This window comes from Alligator sinensis, unplaced genomic scaffold (assembly GCF_000455745.1).
Source record: "Alligator sinensis unplaced genomic scaffold, ASM45574v1 scaffold1644_1, whole genome shotgun sequence".
Classification (NCBI taxonomy): domain Eukaryota; kingdom Metazoa; phylum Chordata; order Crocodylia; family Alligatoridae; genus Alligator; species Alligator sinensis.
This window is the reverse complement of record NW_005843525.1, coordinates 46567-71314: the sequence shown is the minus strand read 5'-3', so window position 1 is coordinate 71314 and position 24748 is coordinate 46567. Positions and strand designations below refer to the sequence as shown.

At 41.1% G+C, this 24748-nt stretch overlaps 1 protein-coding gene across 1 annotated transcript in view; it reads left to right on the top strand.

Moving 5' to 3' along the window:
• CSNK1D (casein kinase 1 delta) overlaps window positions 1–24010 on the top strand; it is a 44515-nt gene extending 20505 nt beyond the window's left edge. The window contains exons 6-9 of the mRNA XM_006038890.3: window positions 2077–2225; window positions 5278–5449; window positions 8490–8629; window positions 23405–24010. Of these exons, the coding sequence (XP_006038952.2) occupies window positions 2077–2225; window positions 5278–5449; window positions 8490–8629; window positions 23405–23455 (512 nt within the window). The 3' untranslated portion in view covers window positions 23456–24010. The remainder of the gene's footprint in view (window positions 1–2076; window positions 2226–5277; window positions 5450–8489; window positions 8630–23404) is intronic.
• The last annotated feature ends 738 nt before the right edge of the window (window positions 24011–24748 follow it).

Sequence of the window (24748 nt, the reverse complement as noted above, 5' to 3'; positions counted from 1 at the left end):
GCAATGCACACATTCTGCCCCCAGTAGGTGACATCTGGCACATGCAGTTCCCTGAGAATGGGGAGCCTGGTGTTTTCTTTCAAGAAAACCAAGCACTGTCCAGGTTGTAAGGTTCGGTCCAGGGAGTCCATCTCCAGTTAAAGTGGGGACTCGCGTGCCATTGCCACTAGAGCCTGTGCTCACATGGTAGAATTCCTGGTTCAACACAGTCTGTTACCACACCAAGCACAAGCAGCACTACCAGCAGTTTGAGAATGAGGAGCTGGAAATTACACCCAACACACAGTGCATGCTCAAGCTTTGCAATCTCTTGGGGTGAGGCAACATTCAAGATCAAGCGATGCTTGTGGTGACAATTCCACCCGGTTCATGGAGCTCCTGACGTGGTTTGAAGGCTGGCCGGCTGGGATCCACCATGGACACAACAAGCTGATGGACTTGATAATTTGGGTTCAAGACAAGGCATTGCAGGAACCGTCAAGCTGACGTGGTGGAGACAAGTGCAGAAGGTAGCTGTTCCAGGCAATAGTTTTGAAGCTGACCTAGTACTGTATGTACAATCCGTCACTGCCACTGCAGTTCAGATAGCCAGCTGCTACCTTCCTTGGGGCTTTTTGCAATTTGGACCTCAACCAGGTGCCTTTGTTGAGTTTTGACCCTCAGCTACTGATAGCAGTCCTGGGATGGGGGAAAGAGCATGACCATGTCCATGAACGTGCTGCCTACATGAACTTAGTCAAAGAGTGCCAGATGCCTGTGTCCGTGCCTGTGTTCAGGACTCTGTCTGCAACCGGTTTCCACATCTTTATGCTCTGGCAAGACACTGCCTCACCATTCCAGTGAACTCAGTGGATGCTGAGCATGCCATCTCAGTGTATGGACAAGTGTTTGCTTCACAGAGAAGGTCTCCAGAGACTGTGGCTGGATGTAGCATGCTCACTTCTAATACATAGCATGAACTGCCTGTCTCAAGTTTTAGCAGTCAGTTTTAGTAAACTCCGTTTCATAATGTCCTTTAATAAATTATATATAGTTGGCATTAGTTATTAAAGTGTCTATTGTTGCATTACTTGCAATTCATGTTGTGCATTGCTTTACTTTAACAAGATATTTCATTTTAGACCTTAATTAAATGCTCAGATAGCTTAATGCGTCAATAAATGGTTTCTGCGGCCTTAATCAGGAGATTAACCCTGTGGAAGCCATTAATTGACACGTTATTAAGCAAGCGGCTGTCTGGGGCCATCTGGCAATCTGCGGGGAGGGGCAGGACTATAGGGGCCTCTTGGCCAATCAGGGGCTTTGGTGTGGAAGTAAATGGGAGGCACAAAAATGGCTGTCTATCCTGCAAAATCTGCTAGCAGCCTCCTCGAGTTTGGTAGACCCCTAGCTGTACTGTATTTTGTCATTAAACTGGCACATATATATGTCCAATACTAAAATGAATAATTACAGGAAAAGGACATTGCACCTTCTCTGAGAAAAGCTATTGAAATACATTCTGAAGCTATGAACGATAATATATATATTCCTTTTTCTTTTCTTCTTTCCTTACTGCTTACTATAGGGTTTTCCTCTCCAATCCCTAACTATTTCAGTAGAGATTCTAATATCAGGTCTTCTCTGCTACTCCCACGTCGGTTTTTTATCTATTTTGAGAGGGTAATGAGATACCAGGTCTCATAAAAGTCCTTTTTTGCCCATGTTTTGATAGGTGGGGCTTGTCTCCACTGAATACCCATGTTTTGGCTTTGGCCATTGTTCCTTGCATGCAGAAGATTCTGAGATATTTATGATTCAGAACAAAAATATGTCTGCTTTTTAAGTGCCTCGATTTCTGTAGACATGACCATTTAAATATTGTAGTTGCCTCAAGGCAGAGAGGGTAAATGTTTGGTGTACTGAAATTGCACTGTTGCGTTTTGGTAGTTTGAGTCTGAAGGAATTGTTGGGGAAGATGCTGATTATATTTAAAACAAAATGCTGTAAGTATGGTAGAAAACAGCATGCTAATTTTGAAACAGCCCTTTATAATAGTACGTGTGACACTGGTAAGTGAGATTTCTCTTATTACAGCTGAGTTTGCTACATACCTGAATTTCTGCCGTTCTTTGCGTTTTGATGACAAGCCAGATTATTCCTATCTAAGACAATTATTCAGAAACCTGTTCCACCGGCAAGGCTTCTCCTATGACTATGTATTTGACTGGAATATGCTCAAATTTGTAAGTAGATCTCATTGCTCAATTAATCAAGAAAGTTGTTAGAAATGTTCAGCCATTCTATTTTTCAAACTTAGTTTGGGGTTTCTTTGTGTTGTTTATTTTAGACACAGTTCCTAGAAGTCCTAGCATGTGAAATTACATTTTTTTTAGTGTCCAGCCTTTGGTATCTGAGCACAGGCTGAAACTCTACAAAAGCAGATGTTATGTTGCCTCTTCTGTTTTGTAGTACAGCAGGGATGGCATTTGAAGAAAAGTGAAATGTCCAAATCCACCCGCACATATCATACAAGCCAAAATTCCCCATTTATGAATGCTTTTGTAAACATTTTTCAATTGATGAGTGAAATTTTTTTGAATAGAAAACCATTTTTGTCACTATTCCCTGAGATTACTGATTACTAGCAAACATTGTGCTAAAATAAAGTGAGATCTCATAATTGGACTAGGTGGCCCAGGAAAAGAAGACATTTCAAAATAGTAGTAATTTCTCAAAGCATGGAAACTACTTCTGACTGAAATTTTAAAATTTCTGACCTTGTTGCTGCCCATCCCAAGTTCTTTAATTTTAATGATATGAAGGATCTGAGATCAACAGTAGTTTATGGAAAAACTTGCTTCGCTTCAGAGAATGCAAACTAACTCAATTTATAGAACATTAACGAAAGCAATTAACTATTCATCTTCCTATTGCATTGGCCCCTGTCCTGGGTGCCTTCCCTTGTATAGAAAGCCACAGATCTTGTACTGAAAAAGCTGATAGTTTAAAAAAAAACAAGGAAGGGTAAAACACAAGTCAAGTGATCGAGGAGTTTAGGGGAGGGCAGTGATTGGCATTTGTCTTGTCATGCAATTATGCTTTAAGCATGATGCACTAAATAAATTATCCTTCACTATTCAACTGTCAGGGGTTTTGCTCAGAGTAATTCTTGTGGTTCCGAGTTCTGGATTCTTCTGTTCCTTCCTCTCATCCTTCAACACAAAAAGTGTTAATGTGCAAGTGTAGTAAATAAGCTGAAGATTTTTGGCCTGCTAGTTTATTTAGGTACCCTTTAACAAGCAGAACTTGTAGAAAGAATTTAACTGCAGAGAGAATAGTGGCCTTGTAGATCAGCTCAAAAATGAGATTGTACGCATAGGAGACGATGTTCAAAATAAAATGATTTATAAATACGCTCTTGAGCAAAGTAGAGAACCAGGGAATTGCCGCTAATATGTATCCAAAGCCTCACATGCCCTTGGTAGTAGCTACAAGAACAAAAGGTGTGGAATAAAGTTTTATACAAAGTAACAAAAGTTGATGCAGTGGAGAAGAAAGAATTGGTATAGGTTCAAGGGGATCCAAAGTTGTGACTAGCTCAGCTATCAGAGAGAATCTCAATTGCTCAGTCAGTGTGAACTCCTGGATATTTGTGCAGTTGGCAACAGTTTGAACTAACTGTTTGTCAGATACCACCCTACGTGTATTCTGTGCTTTTTGGTTCAAAACTAGATTATTGCAATGCTTTTTACTTTCCAGTTTTATACATAAGCATCCAGCAGATCCAGGGCATGCAGAACAAAGTACTTGAGCAGTTATTTGCTAAAAGCATATTACACCAGAGATCCACGGTATGGGATAGCTTTCCAGTGCAACTTCAGGTGCTGATTCCTATGAGCCTTGAATCACTAGGGAACTGGTGATCTAGAACTTGCTCTCCCACACTGTCCAGTCTGCAGTGGCTAAGGTCAGCTAGATTGTAATATTCTTGTAATATTCTTCAGAGGGAAGGAAATTCTTTAAAGTGCCTTCTCCTATGAAACTTCCACCTCTTGTGATCTGCTAGAGTGAATCCAAATATTGAACCCCCTACAAGGATGCGTGTTTGCAAACTATCTGGGACCTTACCTGGATACAGCAAACAGCTGTGTGGGACAACTGGTGAGCTCCAGCTGATCAGAGCAGTGCCCTTTGAAACAAAAGCTGTTGCACCAGCTAAGCAGCTCATCTTTAATTTGGCAATCGTCTGCAAACCAGGATGGTTGTGAACCACCCAGATATACACATCATTCAGAATCTGCTATACAAAAAACATCTAGCTTAATTATTTAGATGATCATTTTTATTCAAAGCCAGTCCCAAGGCTATGTAGTCAATGTATGAGTCTCTTGGAAGAGAGCGATAGTCATTTTTAAAATTGTGTTACCCATGTGCCATGATGATGGTAGATAACCGAGATTTGCATGTTATTAACATTTCCAAGTCTTTATTAACACAACATCAGATTCATTTTAAACACTTTTTTGTTTTAATGAAACTTTAGAAAACCTATAACAAAATAACTGATCTTATTTTACACTCAGAAGAGCTCTTAGGGCACTTTTACATGTGCTCTGAGGGGGGGGGGGGGGGCAGCGCTTTATTTACAGAGGCTCCAAGAGCCGCTCTATTAAAGTGCTGCTGCATCTCCTGTATCACTGTCCCTGTGTTTTCAAGTGCCTCTGCCGCCATTCTTACTAAAGCTCATTGAACAAGCTTTTGTTCAAGTGCCCCTCCTGCCATTTTTAAGCACAGGGAGGGACACTGATGCATGAGACTCAGGAGACTGCTGGAGCACAGCAATTGCCATGCTCTGACACACTAGAATTGTAGCACATCAGAGCAGCCTCCACACTCATTTATAGGCACTCTTAGGCTCTAGCACAGTGCTGCTTAACCTCATTCAATTTAACGCACCCCTCAGAAGATGCCAGCTCTTAGTTTTGCACTTTTTTTTTTTTTTACTATAGAAAAATTTAATATAACAATTCTTCTGTTGCAGATTGCTCAGATCACAGAAGGGCAGAGTGTTTTTAGAACTATGAATTTATATCTGAAGTCTCTGGGGGGGTTTATCTTGTGTATTGTATTTGCACATTTAAGTGTTAACATTAAGGGTACTCTGCATCACCCTTGAAAGGCTCCCAAGGTGTGCCTCAACACTATGGTTGAGAATTACTGCTCTTGCACTAGTATGTGAGACAGCAGTAATAAGCTTAGTAGTTTCTCTTGTGGCTTACTCGTCTCATGCCCTAGGGTGCAAGCAGAGCTGCTGAGGATGCTGAACGGGAGCGAAGGGAACGAGAGGAAAGAATGAGACATGCACGAAATCCAGCAGTTCGTGGCTTACCTTCCACAGCTTCTGGTAGGCTGAGAGGAACGCAAGATGTGGCTCCTCCCACTCCTCTTACTCCAACCTCACATACTGGTAAGTAATAAACTTCATGGCAAAAAAAGCAGGTTTGGGAGATTCCTCTGTTCTGTTGCTCCGCTGCTTCCTGGTTATTGGAAATTGAAATGTAGCACTTGGCCATTTTTTTTTAAATCAGCTTGAGTGAATAAACAGAACCAGAGAGATTTTACACATTTTTTGTAAATGCTTTTTTCTAAATAACCAAACCAGGTTTTTATTTTCTGCTGTGCACTGTGCTAGTCATGCTACAGGCCAATCTGATTTGATCTTGAGTCAGAATTTCTTACTGCGTTTAACTGCATATTTTTCAACATTTCTGCCTACCCCTCTCCCCCATCTTTTTTTTTCCCAGGGAAACTTACATATTCTTAGGGCATTGAAATCAGTTGTATAAGTGTTTTGTTGAGTCCCAATTTCAAACTTGTAAAAAAATAGAGCATTTCCCTAATAGTGGTTTTAGTGTAATTTTTGCCTTTTTAATAGAATGATTATTTTTTATTATTTTATGTGAGAGATAACATAAGGACTGATAGGACTGATCTGTTTTTAGCCCTGTTAAAGGCTTAAATGACTGTCTGGTTATTGATATTAGAGATTTTAATCTTTTATTGCACCTCACCATAGTCACAAGCAAATAAAATTGCAAAGCACTGTGTCATGCTGAAATAGCCACCAAAGACACGTGTGACCTTCTCATGTGTGACTAACTTAGTTTCATACCAGCTTTTGGTTATTCTGATCAGGAATCAGTTTCTTTTGTGGCATTAGCCCCATTGAGCCTTCTTTACCATCAGTTTGAGGCCAGTGCAGAACTTTCGGGTTCTAGGTGCTGCTAGAACCAGCTGCTTGTTTTCTGTGTGTCAGGCTTACAAGTGTAATTGTCAACTTTAAGCTGAAATATATCTATAAAAAATAAAAAGTGTGTGTGTCTATGTGTGTATAATAATGTTATTCGTTATATTTTGGAAGCTTCTAGGTCACATTGGGCCTTGCTTGGAATTAAGGATGTAGGAAGTGAAATACTGGACAAGAATTGTGGTCTGCCTGGTCCATTATCTTGTCCCAAACTATGATCCAGTACCAAATGCTTCATAGAAAGGATCAGGGGGATTCAGCGGATATGACAGATATGAGATAATTGCCCCATTTTCCCACCCCTAAAAAAAAAAAAAAGCAAAAAAAGGTCTCATTCAAATTCCTCATTCATTGGAACTTGGGTCAGACCCTGAAACGTGAATTATTTTTCTTTGCACCTATATCTCTTCCTAACTGTATTGCCCATGACTCTGGATATCATTCTTACCCCTATAAATGCTCAGTCCCTTCTTGAATAATGTGAAGTATTTGGCCCTATCAGCATCCTGTAGCAAGAAGCTCTACAAATGAATAATAGGTCACTAACATTCATAATTGTAAGTTACAGATGTAATCTGCTTCCTCTAGGTCAGCGTTTGTTTTGTGTACTATTATTGTATGGAATGTCTCTATTCCCATATTGGGATAAAGGGAACCTGCTCTGTTGGGTGGGGCCTTGGAATAAAGAGGGAGCACACCTGTCTTCTTTCGAGAGAATCTTTTTATGAAAAAGCTAAACATAACTTTACTAGCATCCAGATCAGGCAGTAGAAATAATAATAATTAAAAAAAAATACTTAAGCGTGGGAGGATAGATGTAGACCAGACCCAGTAACCCTGAGCTCTTGCTCAGGCTTTCCAACATCTTAGGCCCATTATTCCGCACTTCCTCCAGGTTTACAATCATAGATATACAATGATTAATGACACTTATCAATCCACAACCTGATGGGCTATATGTTAATGAAAGGGGTTGATTGTAAAGACCCTCTCCCCAGTTAAGTGAAGAATTTATGATAAATACTTACCAACGGTTTAACTAGGATGGCCTTAGAACAGGGGTGGGCAAAATGGCAGATCTGGCTGGTGGCACTGGATTTATCTGTGCCCTCTGAGAGCCTTAGAAATAGTATCTTCACACATTTGCTGGAGTCAAGGACCATTTGGTTGGCTGTGCCTCATAAATCTATCTTCCGTTGATCTGTGGTGTAATTATGCTACTTTGTGAAGTGGTGATCAGTCTGTGGGAATAGTCAATTCAAAACATATCTGATCTAATTGTGATAGATGCATTTAAAAAATGGACAACCTAAGTTGGTATCCTCAGCAGGCAGAGATCCATTGTGTGTATGCAGACATCTTTTTATTTAGACTGAAAGGAGATTGCTACTTCTACATCTCACTTCCCTTTCTACTCTTCCTTGGAGTATTGGAGGTTTGGCAGAAGAAACCCAGAATGATCTTAGTCATGTCAGCCTGAACATGGCACATCTGGTTAAATCCCAGTTTCTGGATCTCTTTAAAGATCATTTGTTTACTTCCTACCCCATTGTGAAAGACATGCTTGTTGCCTCAGGAAACCAGCATCTAGACCCCTAGTCTCTTTACTTGACAGGATAGCCAATGGATTTCCAGGCTGGACATGTTTATGTATCTGAAGGGATCAAGGAGATCCTGTTAGACTCATTTGCTAAATAGAATAAGTTTTAAAAGATTTACCTAAAGTAAAAGTTTTCAGTGTGTTTGTTTGTTTTTTTGTGTGTTCAACCTGTCTTAAACATTTTCCTTCTCCCTTCAGTGTGATCACTGAGTACACAGTTGAATTAGCTGCTGTTTCTATTTACTGTCTCTCTACAAAAGGGACCTACAAGTTTGCCTTTTCCCCATGACACCTTTTATTAAAACAAAGTCTTTACATAGCTGTGTTTTCCGGGCTGGAAACTTCCTGACCTTTTGCATTTGAGGGTCCAGATCCTCAACATGCTCAGCAGAGGTCTGGAAGAAATTCTAGTCCATTAATTGATAGTTACTATTTAAAAAGGTCCTGTGGCTGTCTTATTAGGCGCATGACCTCCACAGTCTGTTTTTCTAGAGGCAATATAATTCTTCTGTAGAAGAATCTGCATTATTTTGGGTAAGTGACCACTTTTTAATGCTGTCTATTTGTGCATTTCAAGAATTCTGACACTTTTTTTCACAGCTAACACCTCTCCTCGTCCAGTGTCTGGAATGGAGCGAGAAAGGAAAGTGAGTATGAGATTGCATCGTGGTGCCCCTGTCAATATCTCTTCATCCGACTTAACAGGCCGACAAGATACCTCTCGCATGTCGACTTCACAGGTATAGAACAGATGCTTTTTTTTGGAAAAGGGTGGGCGATTTGATCAGACTGTGAAGCTGCATTGGCTTACTAACTAATTAATGGGCTTTCATGTTGAAGAGTGTTCTCTTCCTTTTAGAAACATTTCTAGATACATAATTCCTGTCTCTTTCAGCTTTTTGGAAGCATCTTAGGAAACATTAACACTGGCCTCAGTGAAGGCTCCAGTTAGGTGGCCTGCGTAACATAGTTTCACTTGAACAGGTAACAAGGCGTCATACAGATCCCCAGAAAACCAAGCAAGGGCCAGCTTTTTTTTTTTTCTTTCTTTCACTCCTTTCTGTTCCTTTCTGTTCCTCCAGGTTGAGGATTTTTGGTTCCAGGGCAGTTTGTACTATACGCATCTTACCACATATTTCAGTGAATCTAAGCAGTTATGCATGCTAATTGCAGGATCATAAGCTAAATATTTTGCCTCCCTAAAGCATTCAGAAAAGAATGTACTGGACTTGTATTGTATAGCAGATGTTACAGGGCACTGTTGTATTCAAAATCTTAAAGATCCCTGTCTTGATCATTTTAACTGCAGATTTCAGAAGTCTTGTATAAATTAAGTTTTTGGCAATTCTTGCTAGTTTTTTTTTTAACTTTTGAGAGGGTGTAATATTGAAGAAATTGCAATTTCTGCAACTGAGGTGAAAATATAGTGACAAAATACAGTTAGTAAAGCTACCCTTAGACTATGTTACACTCTTCCTTTTATGTGCTCCTAATTTTCTATTCCACATCTGTTTTTTCTTTGTTCTTTCATTACTTTCTTCCTGCTTTGAACTGTGAGTAGGTAGAAGCTTTTTAATATGTTATCAAATACTTATCAGCTTGTGATTTTTTTTTTTCCCTTTTACCCTCTGGTTCTTGTAGATCCTTTTTTATAAGTGTAAAAAACTAAATGTTCTTCGCCATGAGCTTTAAACATTTGGTATAAATTCTTGCTTCTTTCTATGCATGTATTTCTCGGAAGCAAACTGATATTTTTTTTAATCCTTTTTTGACAAGAGAAGCTACACTGGTATTAATGATGTACGACATACTGACAGGATTGTTTCTCATTTTGTAAAATTAATTTTGCAGTAGCCTTTTTTTGCCAGAGTGTACAGCTTGTTATTTAGTGACAATATTTGCTTTTGTAAAGCAGTTATTGCTGTTTTTTTCCTGTGCGGTAAGTTGTTTTTAAACATAGTTGAAATTTGTCTAACCTAGCTTGAGCAACTAAATTGAAACATGTGACATGGCAGTGGGTTGTACTATAAATACTCATACTGTAGTAGTGATTGCTAGTGAAAAGCTTATAAATTAATAGAGCATTCTCTATTTGTAGAAAAAAATAGAAAATTTCAGAGCTAACAGAATCCAAACCATTTTAGCTTATTTGGTCTTTCAGTTTCTTACATAACTTTCCACTCACTTGTTTTCCTCTTCTGCATTAGGTCTAGGCCATGTTTTCAGATCAAAATGATGCTGGTGCAGTGGGGAAGTTTTCCAAAGAAGCTGAGGGAGGGTGTGTAGAATTAAGGGAATCATTTAGTCAGTGCAGGGCATGGTGACTCATTACAGACAGGAAATCAAGGCTGCTGATGCATTAGAGATCTCGGAAGGCACAGTTGAGGACTGAAGAAGAATAAGTGATACGGTGAATCCAAGGTATCCGGTTCACTGAAAACATCTTTCCAGATATTGTGGAATGGATGCAAGAAGGCTGATAGTGTTGGTGACAGAAATCTCTTCTAAAGCAACAGTTTATCTTCAGATTTTTTTTGACATCTTACAGAATAGTTGTGCGGGAGACTAGGAAGTTTCTTTGCCTTTATTATAGTGTTTCCAAAATCTTCAGCGAGCTTGTCCTGGATGATCGCAAAGCTTAGCTGATGCAAAGCTTTCCTCAGTCTTTAGTGATGCAGGCTTCCCATTGTGAGGAAACATTGTATTCAGTAAGTAGATAGACTTGTAGTAGTGGCAAGAGACCAGTACCTTAAGCAAACAAATAGTATTTTCTTTGCAAATACCGAGTTTGGGTAAAACTTAAATGTCTCCCAGGTTGTAGACCCTTACACTTCTTAGCTGACAGAGTATGTTATCACAATTAGGTGATAGAAGTTAAGGGTGTCGATTTACCTTCTTGTTACTATGACAGCATTTAAATTATGCTTGGATGTGTTGTTGTTGTAAAGGTGTTTCTCCGAGTAGAATAGTAGTTCTGAGAAGGGAGTCTGTTAGTGAGAGATCAAAAAATAAGTGTTGTTGAAGGAAAGCCCAAAGAAACCACTGTTTTGGTTATGGTCAGGTGATCCAGGTTTGTGTGCAGGCCGGGAGCGACCCGAGCCCTTTTCCGTGCTGCACGCGGGCTGTGGCCAGCAGCCCAGGCACGCCGGGGCGGAGAGGGAAGGCCGTCGAGCTGGAATTAGGCACGAATGTGTAGCGGTAGTTTTAAAGATTGTTTACTTACACCGAGATGGCAGTGGTGCAGGCTGGAAAACTTGCTTGAGTTGCAGTTACAGACAGAAAAGAAAACAAAACTCGAACCTGCAGGGCACGAGGGTACGTCGCAAAGGGTTCCGGCGACGGGAAGATGAAAAATACGAGGGTACGTTGCAATGGGTTTCGGCGACGGGAAAATAAACCTGCAGGACTCGAACCCGGGTAGAAGAGCTCTGAGATCGGTCAAGGATTCACACAAAGTTTGCTAGGCTCCGTGGGTCCTTCTGCTCCACACGAAGTTTGCTAGGCTCCGTGGTCCGGTTCTTTTGCACGCGGAAAGGGATACGTCTGGACTGCGCTCGGCGACGGGGAGAGGCTAGAGGTTGATCAGACCTCCGTTGCCTGCTTGAAATGCACTGGGTCCGTAAGGATCCACAGCGCTTAGAGATCTTCACACAGCATGAAGTCTCCTCCTCCCTTGTTCGTGGAGTCCTCCAACTTGGGCGGAAACCACTCAAGCCTTTTCTACGGCTAGCAAGCCAATCACTAGCCGCTACGTGTGAATAATTTAGAACTGGCCAATAATGGGACTCGAATTAGCATACAAATGGCGGGAACTCTTTGCAACGAGCATTTCTGTGCTGCAACAAAGAAATGCACCCTGCAAAGAAAGCTTCAAATTGGCGGGAAATTCTCCCTTGCACCAGGGGTCTCTTTTGCAGCAGAAAACTCCACCGTGCAAGGAAGCGATAATTTAGCGGGAACAATTTAGCAGTGCCGAAGCGCACAAAAACAAAAATCACACCCTTTGGGTTGTGACAGTTTGAAGCTTGAAAGCAGACATGGAAGTCTGTAGGGTGAGACTATAACACTGCCAAGGATGATAGTGTTAGCCCATGAGGTGAGTCATGTGTCCAGTCAAGTAGGAGAGAGATTCCTAAATGTTATAAAGCTTTTAATTAGATCTCAAAATGCTTTAAAGTGAGAGAAATATATTTATTCCTATTTCATGGGCAAGGGAACACAGCCTAACAAAGTCATTTTGACAAGTGAGGGATTAGAAATAGTAGGGTCAAGAAAGTGTGGACAAATTCTTCTTAACTCACAAGCACTGGTTCAGTTAGCATGCAGATTACATTGTGCGTTGTGAAACGGCTTTTCAGTATTTTCCCGGGGGGGGTCACCAAGTGGTTCCATACTACTGCTGCTGAATGAGGCAAGATGCTGTGCATCCAGCTTCATTCAATCCACACTGTCCATTTTCTGTACTGAGTGAGAGGGCATTCCTCTTGGCTATCTACAGAACCCAGCCTTCTTCATCCATCTCCCTGAAGTCCTTTGGTGCCATCACTCCCACAGCTTGATGTGGGACAGATTTTTTTAAACCTTTCAAATGACAAAAAAAACTTCAGACACACACATTATAACTTAATTCCTACCTCAAAACTGTCCATCTCTAGAAGCATGTGCTGTGGAGATCTCCGAATGCTCCCCTTGCTCAGCTTTAAGGTGCAAAATACAGGTAGAATCGCAGACAAGGAGGGCTGGAAGGGACCTCAGAAAGTCGCATCTAGTCCAACCCCCTGCTCAAAGCAGCACCAGCCTCAACTACATCATCCCAGCCAAGGCTTTGTCAAGCCAGGCCTTAAAAACCTCCAAGGATGGAGATTCTCTAGGTAACTTGTTCCAGTGCTTCACCACCCTCCTAGTGAGCAAGCTTTTCCTAATATCCAACATAAATCTCCCTTACTGCAACTTGAGCCCATTGCTCTTGTGAGGACTTGTTCTGTCATCTCTCACCACTGAGAACAGCCCAGCTCCATTCTCTCTGGATCCACACTTCAGGTAGTTGAAGGCTGCTATCAAATCCCCTCTCATTCTTCTCTTCTCCAAACTAAATAAGCCCAGTTCCCTCAGCCTCTCCTCACAAGTTCTGTCCTCCAGCCCCCGAACCATTTTTGTTGCCCTCTGCTGGACTCTCCAACTTGTCCACATGCTTTCTGTAGTGGGGGGCCCACAACTGGACACAGGACTCCGGATGTGGCCTCCTTAGTGCCGAATAGAGCGGAATAATTACTTCCCTCGATCCGTTGGCAGGTGTCCTACTAATGTAGCCCAGGGTGCCATTAGCCTTCCTGGCAACAAGGGCATGCGGCTGACTCATATCTGGCTTATTGTCCACTGTAAACCCCAGATCCCTTTTCTGCAGAGCTGCTGCTTAACCAAGTCAGTCCCCAGCCTGTAGGTATTCTTCTGTCCCAAGTGCAGAACTTTGCACTTGTCCTTGGTGAACCTCATGAGATTTCTTTTGGCCCAGTCCTCCAATTTGTCTAGGTCTCTCTGAATCTTAGCCATACCTTCCAGTGTATCTGCTACACCCTCCAGCTTGGTGTCACCTGCAAGTTTGCTGAGGGTGCAATCCATCCCATCTTCCAAATCATTTATGAAGATTTTGAACAAAAACAGCCCTAGGACCAACCCTTGGGGCACTCCACTTGATGTTTAAACCTATCAGTAATTTGGGATTATTTTATGGATGTCATAGGCCTCTGTGCATTTTTTAATTTTTAAGGGGAGGAGAGTGGGAATGTTTCTTTAGTAAATAGTGATTTATGGAAAGAACACTTTCTGGAAAGTCAGTTTTGGATAAGATGGGACTGAGGTAATGAATGGCAGGTAAAGTACATGGTCATATCTTTAACTACAAATAGCACACATGTAATGTATTTTATTATAGATGGTCATAGAAATGGTCAATCAAAATGTAATGATTGAGAGTTAATTTGGGGACCTCTGATGATAAAGGGAAATCGTCTGTTTTTTGTGCTGAAAGCAGCATTTCAGCACATATACTCCAGGCTCAACTCAAGCAATTTGTTAGAATTGTTTTTGTAGTAACCTGAATAAGAGCAAGCCATTATTGGAGAATAATTGCTGTAAGTAGTGCTCTATTTTTATCTCCTTCCAAGTGGGTATATCTTGCTTCTGATGAAGTAATAAACTTGTGGTAAGAGAGGTTTTTGCCATTGTCTGGTATGATTCAGTACTTCGTTCCAGATATGAAGAGTGTTGGTTACAACTGCTGGCTGTTTCGCTCATGACTGCAGGCATTTTTCTGCACATTTTCTTTACTGATGTATAAGGACTATTGCACAGACAACTGCTATATCTTGTAGGACTTCAGTATATTGCATTCAGTTATAAGAAATAAGGATTCTTAGCCAAGTATCTTCCTTAGTTGAATCTGAGACAAGTAGTGTTTCCTCCCAGCCATTCAACATGGGGTGGGGAGGGGGGAATCTCCCCCAAGTATAAGGTTTGGGGCAGGCTCAGGATCAGAGTTAAAGCTGCAGCTTTGGTCCCTTGCCACTATTGACCACCTGTCATGGGTTTAGCTTCAGCCTCATTGGTTATGGTGGCAGCAGCTCTGGTCCCAGCTCCAGCTGCTACCACTGCAGCTACTGCTGCGTGGCCAGCAGAGATCAGATAACCATGACTGAAGGTAACTGGCAGCAGGAAGGTAGGTGCTGTAGGGCATAGGGAGAGGCAGTTGGTAAGGGGAACAAAGGATGGGCATTAAGCTGCTTGACTCCCCCTTCCACCACCTGCCCCCTTGCTGCTGCTTTCTCCCCTGCAGTAACGGAGAGGAGCACGTGTGAATTTAAGACAACCCTTCAATCATCAAATTCTAGGCATGGAAATCTTACGAATTTATTACAACTTCCCATTCAAGAGTCTTATTCGGGGGCGGGGTCATCTTAAATTCAAAGTTAGCTTGGATTCAGGCAAATACAGTAATCCCTTTGAGCAGTTGGGACATCTTGCAGGTCTGGCTAGGCTTGGTGCCTTAAGTGGCTTGGGACCAAGGGGAGTACTGAAAGGAGGGATACATTTTTATACTGTTGTAGCTGAGCAACGATCTCAAATTCCGCTTTAAAGTCTTGATGCTTCTCAGCCTGTAAATTGTTTCTTAGTTTATTGTATACTTTAAAACATTTCCCCTTATTTTAAATCTTTAATTTATATTGAATGTCATTGTTGTCAGGGCTTTCTAAGCACTGTCTCATATTTCAGATTTGACTCGTACTTCTTTAATGTAAAACAAGGCAGATTGCAAGAACAAGTGGAGTAAAGAATACTTGTAGATAAAATAAATACTAACATATTAGCAAAGAAGGTGAATGTCTTAGACCATCCACATTTGCTTCATTTTCCTCTTTGGTAATGTCAGGCACAAGATGATTTTCAAAGTATTTACTTAATGTTTAATCTGTGTTCTGAGGCTGCTGCTCATAAATGAAAACGCCACGCTCCCTACTTGAGCTGGCATTGCCAACCAAAATTACCTTTTCATTATCACTAATAAAACATGGTATTTTATTCACACTGGCATTATATAGCTAGGTTTCTGAATGTTATTATTGGTTTGTATCTTAGCTCAAAGCATTTTGTTTCTTAACAGTTTTAAATCCAGCAAACTGAAGGAGATTTTTTTTCACGTTTCATTGTACATCAGAAGCAATCCTTTTATGCAGATGAAATAAACTTGACTGGTGAGCTTTTGAAAGGCATATTTTACTGATCAAGAGTTTCTTAATGGGTATTGCCAGCTTAATATTAGTTCTGTTTCAGGGGTAGGAGGTCAGGGTTTCTGGGCATAGGTAGGGAGTTGCCCTGTGGGATGGAGTGCATTAACAATGTATCATATGCCAGCTGGGCATACCTCTCCACTCCATTTTACCCTCTCTGCTCCAGGCATTTAGAGTGCGTGGGAAAGCACTCACCGAAGTTCCTTTCAATCGTGATTACAGATGGGTCAGGAACCTCACTGGGTTTTCCAGCCTGGATTCAATGGAAGGGATCATTTCCAATGCTTTTTCATTAGACTACTCTTTAACACATTATTTTGCTGTATTTACTTTTTCTTTCACTAGGGATTTTAGCTTCCTGGCACAAACCTTAGTCAGCAATGACTTAGAAATTGGCTTTAAAGTGATGTGCCTCTTGCTATGCTATCATGTTAGTGTCATAATCATAGGAGCACCTTTGGCTTGCCTGGAGGAAAGTTGTTTCTTCATCTTGAGGCTCCATGTGGAGGACAGTAGCTGCCAGAGATAGGAGAATCACCCTCAACTCAAAGCATTGTTTTTTCAGGGAGCTCTTGCTAATAAACATTTTGGCTCAGAGTCAAAGGGTTCATAAGTACTGGACAGCCGGCTTCTGTTCTGACCCTTAATGGATTTAAAAAGCATAGCGAGGCTCCAATGCAAGTATTCTTGGCTGAAATCCAAAGATTCCAGTCAACAAAACATCCATGGCCTCACAGGTATTTGTTTCTTCTGAACAAGCTGATCCATGAAAAGAGCATACCTTGAAGGGTGGAGGATGTAATATGAATCTGTACTCTGCATGCAGGGTCAGCAGTAAGAGGCATCAACTTTGACTTAGCTAGTACAATGTCTGTTGTTTTCCTAAAACCATTGGTAGCTGCAGTCTTTATAAATATAATGGTAGCTCAGCTTCATGTTAAGCCCATGAAACTCCCACATTCAGATCAGTCTTTGTTGCAGCAAGGAGAACACCAGATCCCTTAGTTTGTACAAGAAACGGAAGGGAAGCTTAAAAAAAAAAGACAACAGAGCTGGTTCCTCTTACTGCTGAGGGAAAGAAATTGTACAATGCTTAAACCATTGTCTCATAAGAACATAAGAAGTGCCATACTAGGTAGTCCAGTGGCCCATTTAGCCCTGTATCCTGTCCTGTCCTGTCTTGTGGCAAGGAATTCCACAAGGTAACTGTGTGTTGCATAAAAAACTTTTCTCTCATTACTTTTAAACTTATCACCTACTGATTTCACCAGATTCCTCCCTCCCCCCGTTCTAATATTCTGTGACTCTGTGAACAGCAGTCCCTGTTTGCTTGCTCCATACCCTTTGTGATTTTATAGACCTTTGTCATATCCCCCTTCAGCCTTCTCCTTTCTTTACAGAAGATACCTAGTCTTTTTTTAGTCTCTCCTGCTGTGGCAACTGCTCCAGGCTTCAGATAATTTTGGTTGCCCTTCTCTGTACCTTTTCTAATTCTACAATGTCGTTTTTGAGATGTGGGGATCAGAACTGCACGCGGTATTCACAAATTTCATAGACATTAGGGTTGGAAGGGACCTCGGAAGATCATTGAGTCCAGCCCTCTGCCCAAAGGGTAGGAAGTCAGCTGGGTTCAAAGGATCCCAGCAAGGTAAGCATTCAAATGTTTCTTCAAAGTGTCCAGAGTAGGTGCTTGCACCACCTCTGGGGGGGGAGTCTGTTCCAGACCTTGGTGGCTCAAACAGTAAAGGAGTTTTTCCTTATGTCCAGGCTAAATTGATCTTGCAGGAGGTTGTGACCATTGGATCCCCTGGGGTGCTCTGGTGAACCCAGATCCTGATGCGCACCCCTTATGTACTTATAGGCTGCCATCAAGTCACCCTAAGCCTTCGCTTCTCCAGGCTGAAGAGTCCCATGGTTTGCAGCCTGTCTTCATAAGGCCTGTTCTCTTGCCCTTTGATTATGTGTGTTGCTCTCTTCTGGATTCTTTCAAGCTTCTCCACATCCTTCCTAAATTATGGAGCCCAGAATTGGATGCAGTACTCCAGCTGCGGCCTCATCAAGGCTGAGTAAAGCAGGAGGATGACAGGTCTCTTTCCTGAATTGTAACAACTAGTTCAAAGCCCAGCGTTGTGTACATGTAGTTAAGGTTATTTTTCCGCAGGTGCATTACCTTGCACTTGTTGACATTTAAGTCTCTCTGCCTTTTCTTTTTTGCCCGCTCCTTAGTTTGGCGAGATCTTTTCTGTAGCTTCTCTCCAGCAGCTTGGGACTTGACTACTTGTAGAGCCAGGCAGACCTCCTTGGAAATGCATGAACTTCCTCCAGGGCACGTATTAATACTTCAGGGAAATAACAAAAAAAAACCCAAAACAAAACAAGAAAGATGAGTTGAGAAAATATTGATTTGATCTAAGTCCTTGTTGGACTGAACCTTGATTTCATACTTTTATCCACCATCTTATTATGACATCCAACTGGGGACCCTACTTAATGTTTTGAAAACTCTAGAATGCTTATCTTTCAAATCACAAGATACCCTCAGGCACATAGCTGTTACAAATGGTTATCCTGCCAGTCCTAAATTGTAGCCAGTGAGAAATATTTAGTTTAAATACAGCAGTGCATCAGGAATTTCCCTCCAAATGTAAATATGAGTTTCCAATTTTCAGCAATTATTTCTTTACAGTCACTGCTGGAAGATCAAACAACTAGCCAAAAATCTGAGTTGCTGAAGGTCGCTTGGCTGCTAACCTTTCCATAAGAGCATCTTTTAGTTCTTCAAATGGATCAACTAAAGCAGTAGTACCTGGGATAACTTGCAGGTGTCACTCATGGCACTGTTTGTATGAATTCTGCCTATGTGCTAGTTGGTCTGTATCCAACAATTGTATAAAAGATTCCTGGAGGGAATAAAGAACTTCTCTCCAGTCCGAGAATCTTTTCCTATCTGGAGCCTCAGATCGCGGAGCACCTGTTTGAACCCATCAGAGAATGTTTCAGTGTTTTTCCCTTCTGTTCAGACAGCTGTTTTGTAATTGTCTCTCGTAAGGATAAAGTGGTTCTTCATCCTTTCACATAATATTTTTTGGCAAGAGGCTTACAGGATTCCATATTGACAATCCATAACATTGCCAGGATTTTAATTTTGAGTTTTGATTTCACTTTGGAGCGGGGGGGGCGCACAGTAATCTGTGTGTTAATTTTGATGCTAAGAATGTTACCCAAGCCTGTTTTCAGTAGGCTTAAGGGATGTAGGAAACTATTGGATTTGTCCCTTATCAGTGGAAGAACTAAAGAATGCTTTCTGAATGCTTTGTATACCCTTCTGGTCCCTTCTCCAGAAGGGCTTGGAGCACACTTGTGAGATCTCTAGATCTGTCACTTGGAGCTCAGTTCACATTTTCACAGAACACTGTTCTTTAGGTCTGACCACTTGTTCAGTTTGGGAAAGCAGTAGTGCAGTCCTCCTCTGTGCACCTTCCGGAGGGAGGGGTGCTGGTTTTTGAACTCCCATGGGTAGGAATGTGCAAAGGCCATCTGTAACCAGAATTCCTAAAGATGACCTCTGCACAGTCACACTTACTGCCCACCTTCTTCCTCTAACCTCATCCGATGTCTGTGGAAAGTGTGCAGATTTCCGTGAATAAACAATGGGAATACAAGCACTACAAGTTAACATAGCTTTACAGAGAGAGAAGTTTTCTCAAATAAATTTTGTTTTATTCCTTGAGGAAACAAATGTAGTTGACAAAGATACCTGGCATTTTAAGACATTTGGCATAGTCCTGCATGGCATTCTCGTGAGTAAACGTCGCCTAACACTGTGCGTCAGTTGAGCTCATGTTGTATTACTTCAGAGCTGGCTAATTTCAGCTCTCTACGTACTCGTCAATGGGAAGTCATCAAATGGGGGGGTGTTTAGTGGAGGTAGGCAGAGACTGGGTTTGAGCCAGAAGCTGTCTGGTATGTATGTTTATGATAAAAGAGTAAATGTAAAAATCTTCACATTAGTAAATATTGTTGAGGACCAGGCATCCATACACAGCAGAGCAGGTTTGATTTCTTGTTAAGCTCAGTCCATTTGTGCACGTGTATGTGAATAAAACCAACCAAATGCAAAGTCAGACATCCAGGGACAAAGGGTGCAGCTGATATTCACATGGCTTTCCATGGGATGCCATGGCGCAAAAAGACTAATTCTATCCTAGGTTGTGTACAGTACATAGAAGGGAGGCAGTTTTCCTCTCTGTATATGGTATTGGGGCACTGAGGAAATACTGCATCCAGTTGTGGTGGCAGCTCTTCATAATGTTGAAAACTAGATGGTGGGGCAGAGATTGCAGGTTGGCAAATACACCATACACTGCCAGAACCTGGAGCTCAGTCTAATAAATCATCTCTAGATTTTTGATGCGTGAGCGTGTCAGTGTCGTCAGGGAGAAAATATAGGGCGCGTAACGGGCTCTTAAATCCAGCAGATAACAGCATAACAAGAACTAGTGGCTAAAAGGTTAAAGCCAAACAACTTCAATATAGACAAAGGCACAATTTAAGTGAAAGTGAATAGCCACTGGAAGCAACTACAAAGGGATTTTCCATTTCTTGATGTCCTCAGCTCAGGGCTAGATGCCTCTCTAGATCTTCTGCTTTAATCAAAGGCAGATTAGTGGACTCAGTGGCAATGGGGTGACATTTTCATGGCCTGTGTTGGGCAGGAGGTTAGGCTACATAAGATAATGGCCACTTCTGCTTTAAAATCTGAGAATACATTTATGAATGTTGGACCTGAAGTGCCAGTGGATCTTAAGCAGTCAGTGTGCTATGGCTCCTCCTATGACCAGGCCCTCCAGTGTGTGGAGGAGCAACAGGGGAGATATAAACACCCTAGTGGGCACTATTTCTGAAAGGTTTACCCTGTTCAGCTTGCACAATCAACACATGAATATGAAAGTGCAGAGATTATCTTGAACTCTGGTTGCAGGTGAGTAACCTTCATTTAGGGCTTTCACAGAAACTACTTAAATGGAACAACTCATGCTTTCAAGTTAGCAATTTTTTTTTAAAGCACCTTAGATACAAAGTACTCAGCACCTTGTAGGGTCTAGCACATATACTACTCCTGTTAATACAAATGTAGATTGAAATTTCTCTCCTTGGTTGGAAGGAAAAGCATTCAGATGCACTGTTATACTGTACATGGGAGTAGGGGACTAAGTCTTTTTGTCAAAGGAAAATGGCCAGTACTGGTGGCAAAGGGTCTAAGCAATGTACCGCTCTCCCAGGATAAGACAGAAGCTGGAACAAAAGTACTTTCGAAATATTTTTTTCTTCATCTCCTGATGAACTAGAGATCAGAAGGCAATATTTTACAGTTAGGGTGGCCAAAATCTGGAACCAACTTCCCAGGGAAGTGGTCCTCGCCCCTACCTTGGGCAAATTCAAGAGGAGGTTGGATGATCACCTGGCTGGGGTCTTGTGAACCCAGCATTCATTCCTGCCTGTGGCAGGGGGTCAGGCTAGATGATCTGTTCAGGTCCCTCCTGACCCTAGCTACTATGAAACAAACCTTTATTCATGCATTAATCTTCATAGAGATCATATTCTGTGTAGCTCTTCAACCCCAGAAATTTACCAGCTTTCTCTAAAGAGCTTTTTTTGTTCCTTTTAAAATATCCGTTACTACAGAAACTTCTTATATTGATCTGAAACGAAGGACCTTCAAAAGTATGTAGCTGCAACTGCAAATTTAGGTTGGCTTTTTAGACATCTTTATCTATTTGGACAGTGGAACTGTTACAAATGGCTGTCTTTTCCCCCCCATCTCAGAATAGCATTCCCTTCGAACACCATGGCAAGTAGCTGCTCGTCTCCTCCTTGGAAGGCAGCACTGGGTGAGTCCCTTCTCATTAGACACCGAGTCTTTGGAGGGGTGGGATTAAAACCTGTGGAAACATTAGATTGGCTGCTGCTTCTGTAGAATCCTAGACTTTATCTGCGTCCTACAGATGCCAGGTACTTGATGTGGCATTATGCTTTCTTCTGAATGTAAAAGTATCCATCTTTCTGAGGGATGAATTAGTGACTACTGTTCTGCTTAGGTTCTTTAGTGGAGTTACCTGCAAAGTATGATTTGGGGATGATTTAGTTGAATAAAAATAACCATATAAGCAACCCTGAATCAAATCTCTCCTAGAACCACTTCTCATTCCACAGAAATGCTCCCAGTCTGATATCTATTCAATATTACATTACTCATTTTTATAATTTGCAGCTTAATGATTTATGATGAGCAAATTAACTGCTTTACTGAAGTGATGCTCTCTTTTTGCATGAGTTGAAAAAACTATTAAAGCGGTTGTCGTTTCTCGGTGTTTTTAAATTCTCTTCCCAACCCTCATGACCTGCCAGAGAATAAAAAAACATTTTCAGATAAGCTTTGCTTTGGTGTAGGTGGCACGTGAGCATCTTGGAGGTGGGCAGAATGGGACTTGGATACCCAAATTCTTTGGCTGTGATTCATGAAGAAGTCATTTCGGCCTTTGTGTGCAGTTTTCAAGCTTTTGAGCCATTTCTGTTTTGGCTCAAACATCTGGGCAGCAATAAGTTCAGGTCATTATTTGAACCTTGCTGCATTGAAGAACACTGTTTCTTACTATTTTTGGAGCTTCTTTGCTTTGCTTTATATTAGTAAGACTGGACTTTTCTGTTCCTTGTGAAAATGCAAAGTAACACTGCTGCTTCACTTTCTCTGTAAAACTCCAGCTTGCACTAACCCTACATCTTCAGTGGGTGTAGAATCCTGCTCTAACTCCTCTTATTTAAATTAATTTCCTCCTGTTTTGTGTGCTTGGCTGACTCCACAAGCTGCTTCTTTCTTGTGTGATGCTTGTAAGATCCAAAGCTATCTGTAAATGAGACCCTACAGTCAATTATCAGGCCTCACGCAAACAAAACTCCCATTGAAATCAGTGGAAGGTTTGCATGAGTAAGGCCTGAAGAATCAAGTGTGATCAAGATCTTGTCTGTTGTAATTGACCTTTGTGACATGCCAAAAAACCATGTAGCTGCTTAGAGACTTCAAGACTCAGATAAACAGTGACTTGGCTGCTTTGACCTTTGCTGCCACTCAAACTGAAACTTCTGCTGGGTGTCTCACTTTCCTTGGGCAGCATGTTACTTGAGGCAAGCTTCAGCTATGGAAATGATCATGTGAAGTGTCATTAATATGCCCTCACCATTACCGGCCAGCTCTGAGGGGATCTTGTTTGTTCGTTTTGGATTGATTGTTGTTTTGTTTTTGAAGGAATTGTTAAACTTATCATTCATCTTGGGATTTTTTTAACTTTGATTTCCTATCGCTTCTTTCTTTTTCTTTTTTTTTTTTTCTTTCTTTTGAGCTTAGCTGAGGTTTAATCTGATTTATCCCTTTCTTTGTGTGCATGTTTTTGCTCTGATGGACTTGTTCTTCAAACTCTTTCCTTACTGAAATGGTGCATTTCCTGTTTAAAACCTTTAATACACAGGTAAAGTGCAGATAACTTCCTGTAGATACAGGTGGGTGTGAAAAACAACATATCCATTGGTCTACAGATTCTGAAATGGAATAATAATCTTCTAAAATGGTCTTATGCCCTAATGCCATTACAAGTGGTAGACGCTGTCCGGAGAGCCATCTACATGCAAATCAAAAGACTTGTGCTGACATTATCCTGTTTTTTTTGGCTCTGATAGATTCCTGCTCGGGCGACTCCCAGTGTTCTCCAGTCTGCTGTGCACCGATGAAAATTACTTTGCCATGGAGGGCAGATAATGCATGGCTGATCTCCTGTATTACCAATGGCTTTACTAGCAAAAATACCCCAAACTAGAGCAGAAACATTACAGTTGGAGTTCTCCATGCCACTTACAAAAAGATACTCACAAGAACATGGACAGAGACTCCAGCAGCTGCCATTACAGGACGCTTTTGCCAGAAACCCAGTGACCTTAAGTGAACTCTGTGGCAACAGGGCTGGAAAAGGAAGAGATGGTTTACAGAGTTAACCGCCTGTTATTGAATAGCCATTTCAGTTCTCCCTCCACAGGCGGCAGACTTTACCCCTTTTTATTATTCTACTGTAACTATAAAACTTTTACTTAGTTTAAGAGAATTTTTTGTATCATTTTGCTAAAATTATTGGCTTAATTCTCTGTAAAGAATTCTGTCTTGCTTTTGTCTGATTTAAAAATGTAGAATATAAACCATCCTGAATTCAAGATGATGACTTGAAGTTTCTTGTAAAATTTAGTCTGGCAGGGAACATGTAAATGAATTAAAGCCATCTGATTTTATTTAAACTGTTTACTTATTTTTTATGGGCCCATGCTGCGGGTTTTCTCCTGTTTTTTGTTTGTTTGATTTTTTAATACACATTATTTTGCTTTTTCTTCCACCTTTTCAAATTTATTCTCCATGAAGCACAGAAGCAATTTTGAGTTTTATTCTTCTATCCTATAATTAGTGAGAGCAGCATACATTATATGTGTCTAGTTCCAGCACAGGTGGTGGTAGTAACTTTTCCCTGAAGAATATGAAGAATAAAGAGAGTGAAGAGCTCTGATATTTAAGGAGAATTTGGAGCTTTAACATTGAAAGCATGGCACATCTCTCTTCTATTTGAGAGGGAGGGTTGTGCATCTTTCTTCTTGGTAATATCTAGGGTGGGGGTTTTTGAGGGGGGGTTGTTTGTTTTGTTTTTTGAGAGAGAGAGGTTGAGTTGGAGAGAGTTGTAAAAGAAAATGAATGTTGTCATTGCAGTTTGAGTGAATTTGCACAACATTTGCTTCAGCGCATCCATATACTTTTTTTTTCCCTTATTTTTTTAAGTGATTCTAGTCTCCTGTTTAATGCCAAGACACAAAAATAAATGCATGCTCCTTCTGTGAAATTCTGATTGAGTACACTAGGGTGTGTATTTAATTCTTTAATATTAGAGTAATTTGGGTATATCTGGAATCACTAGTCTTTAGCTGGAAACAGTTTATTTTATGACCGTTTTTGTGTGAATCTAAGCACATAAAGTGCTTTTGGCAAAT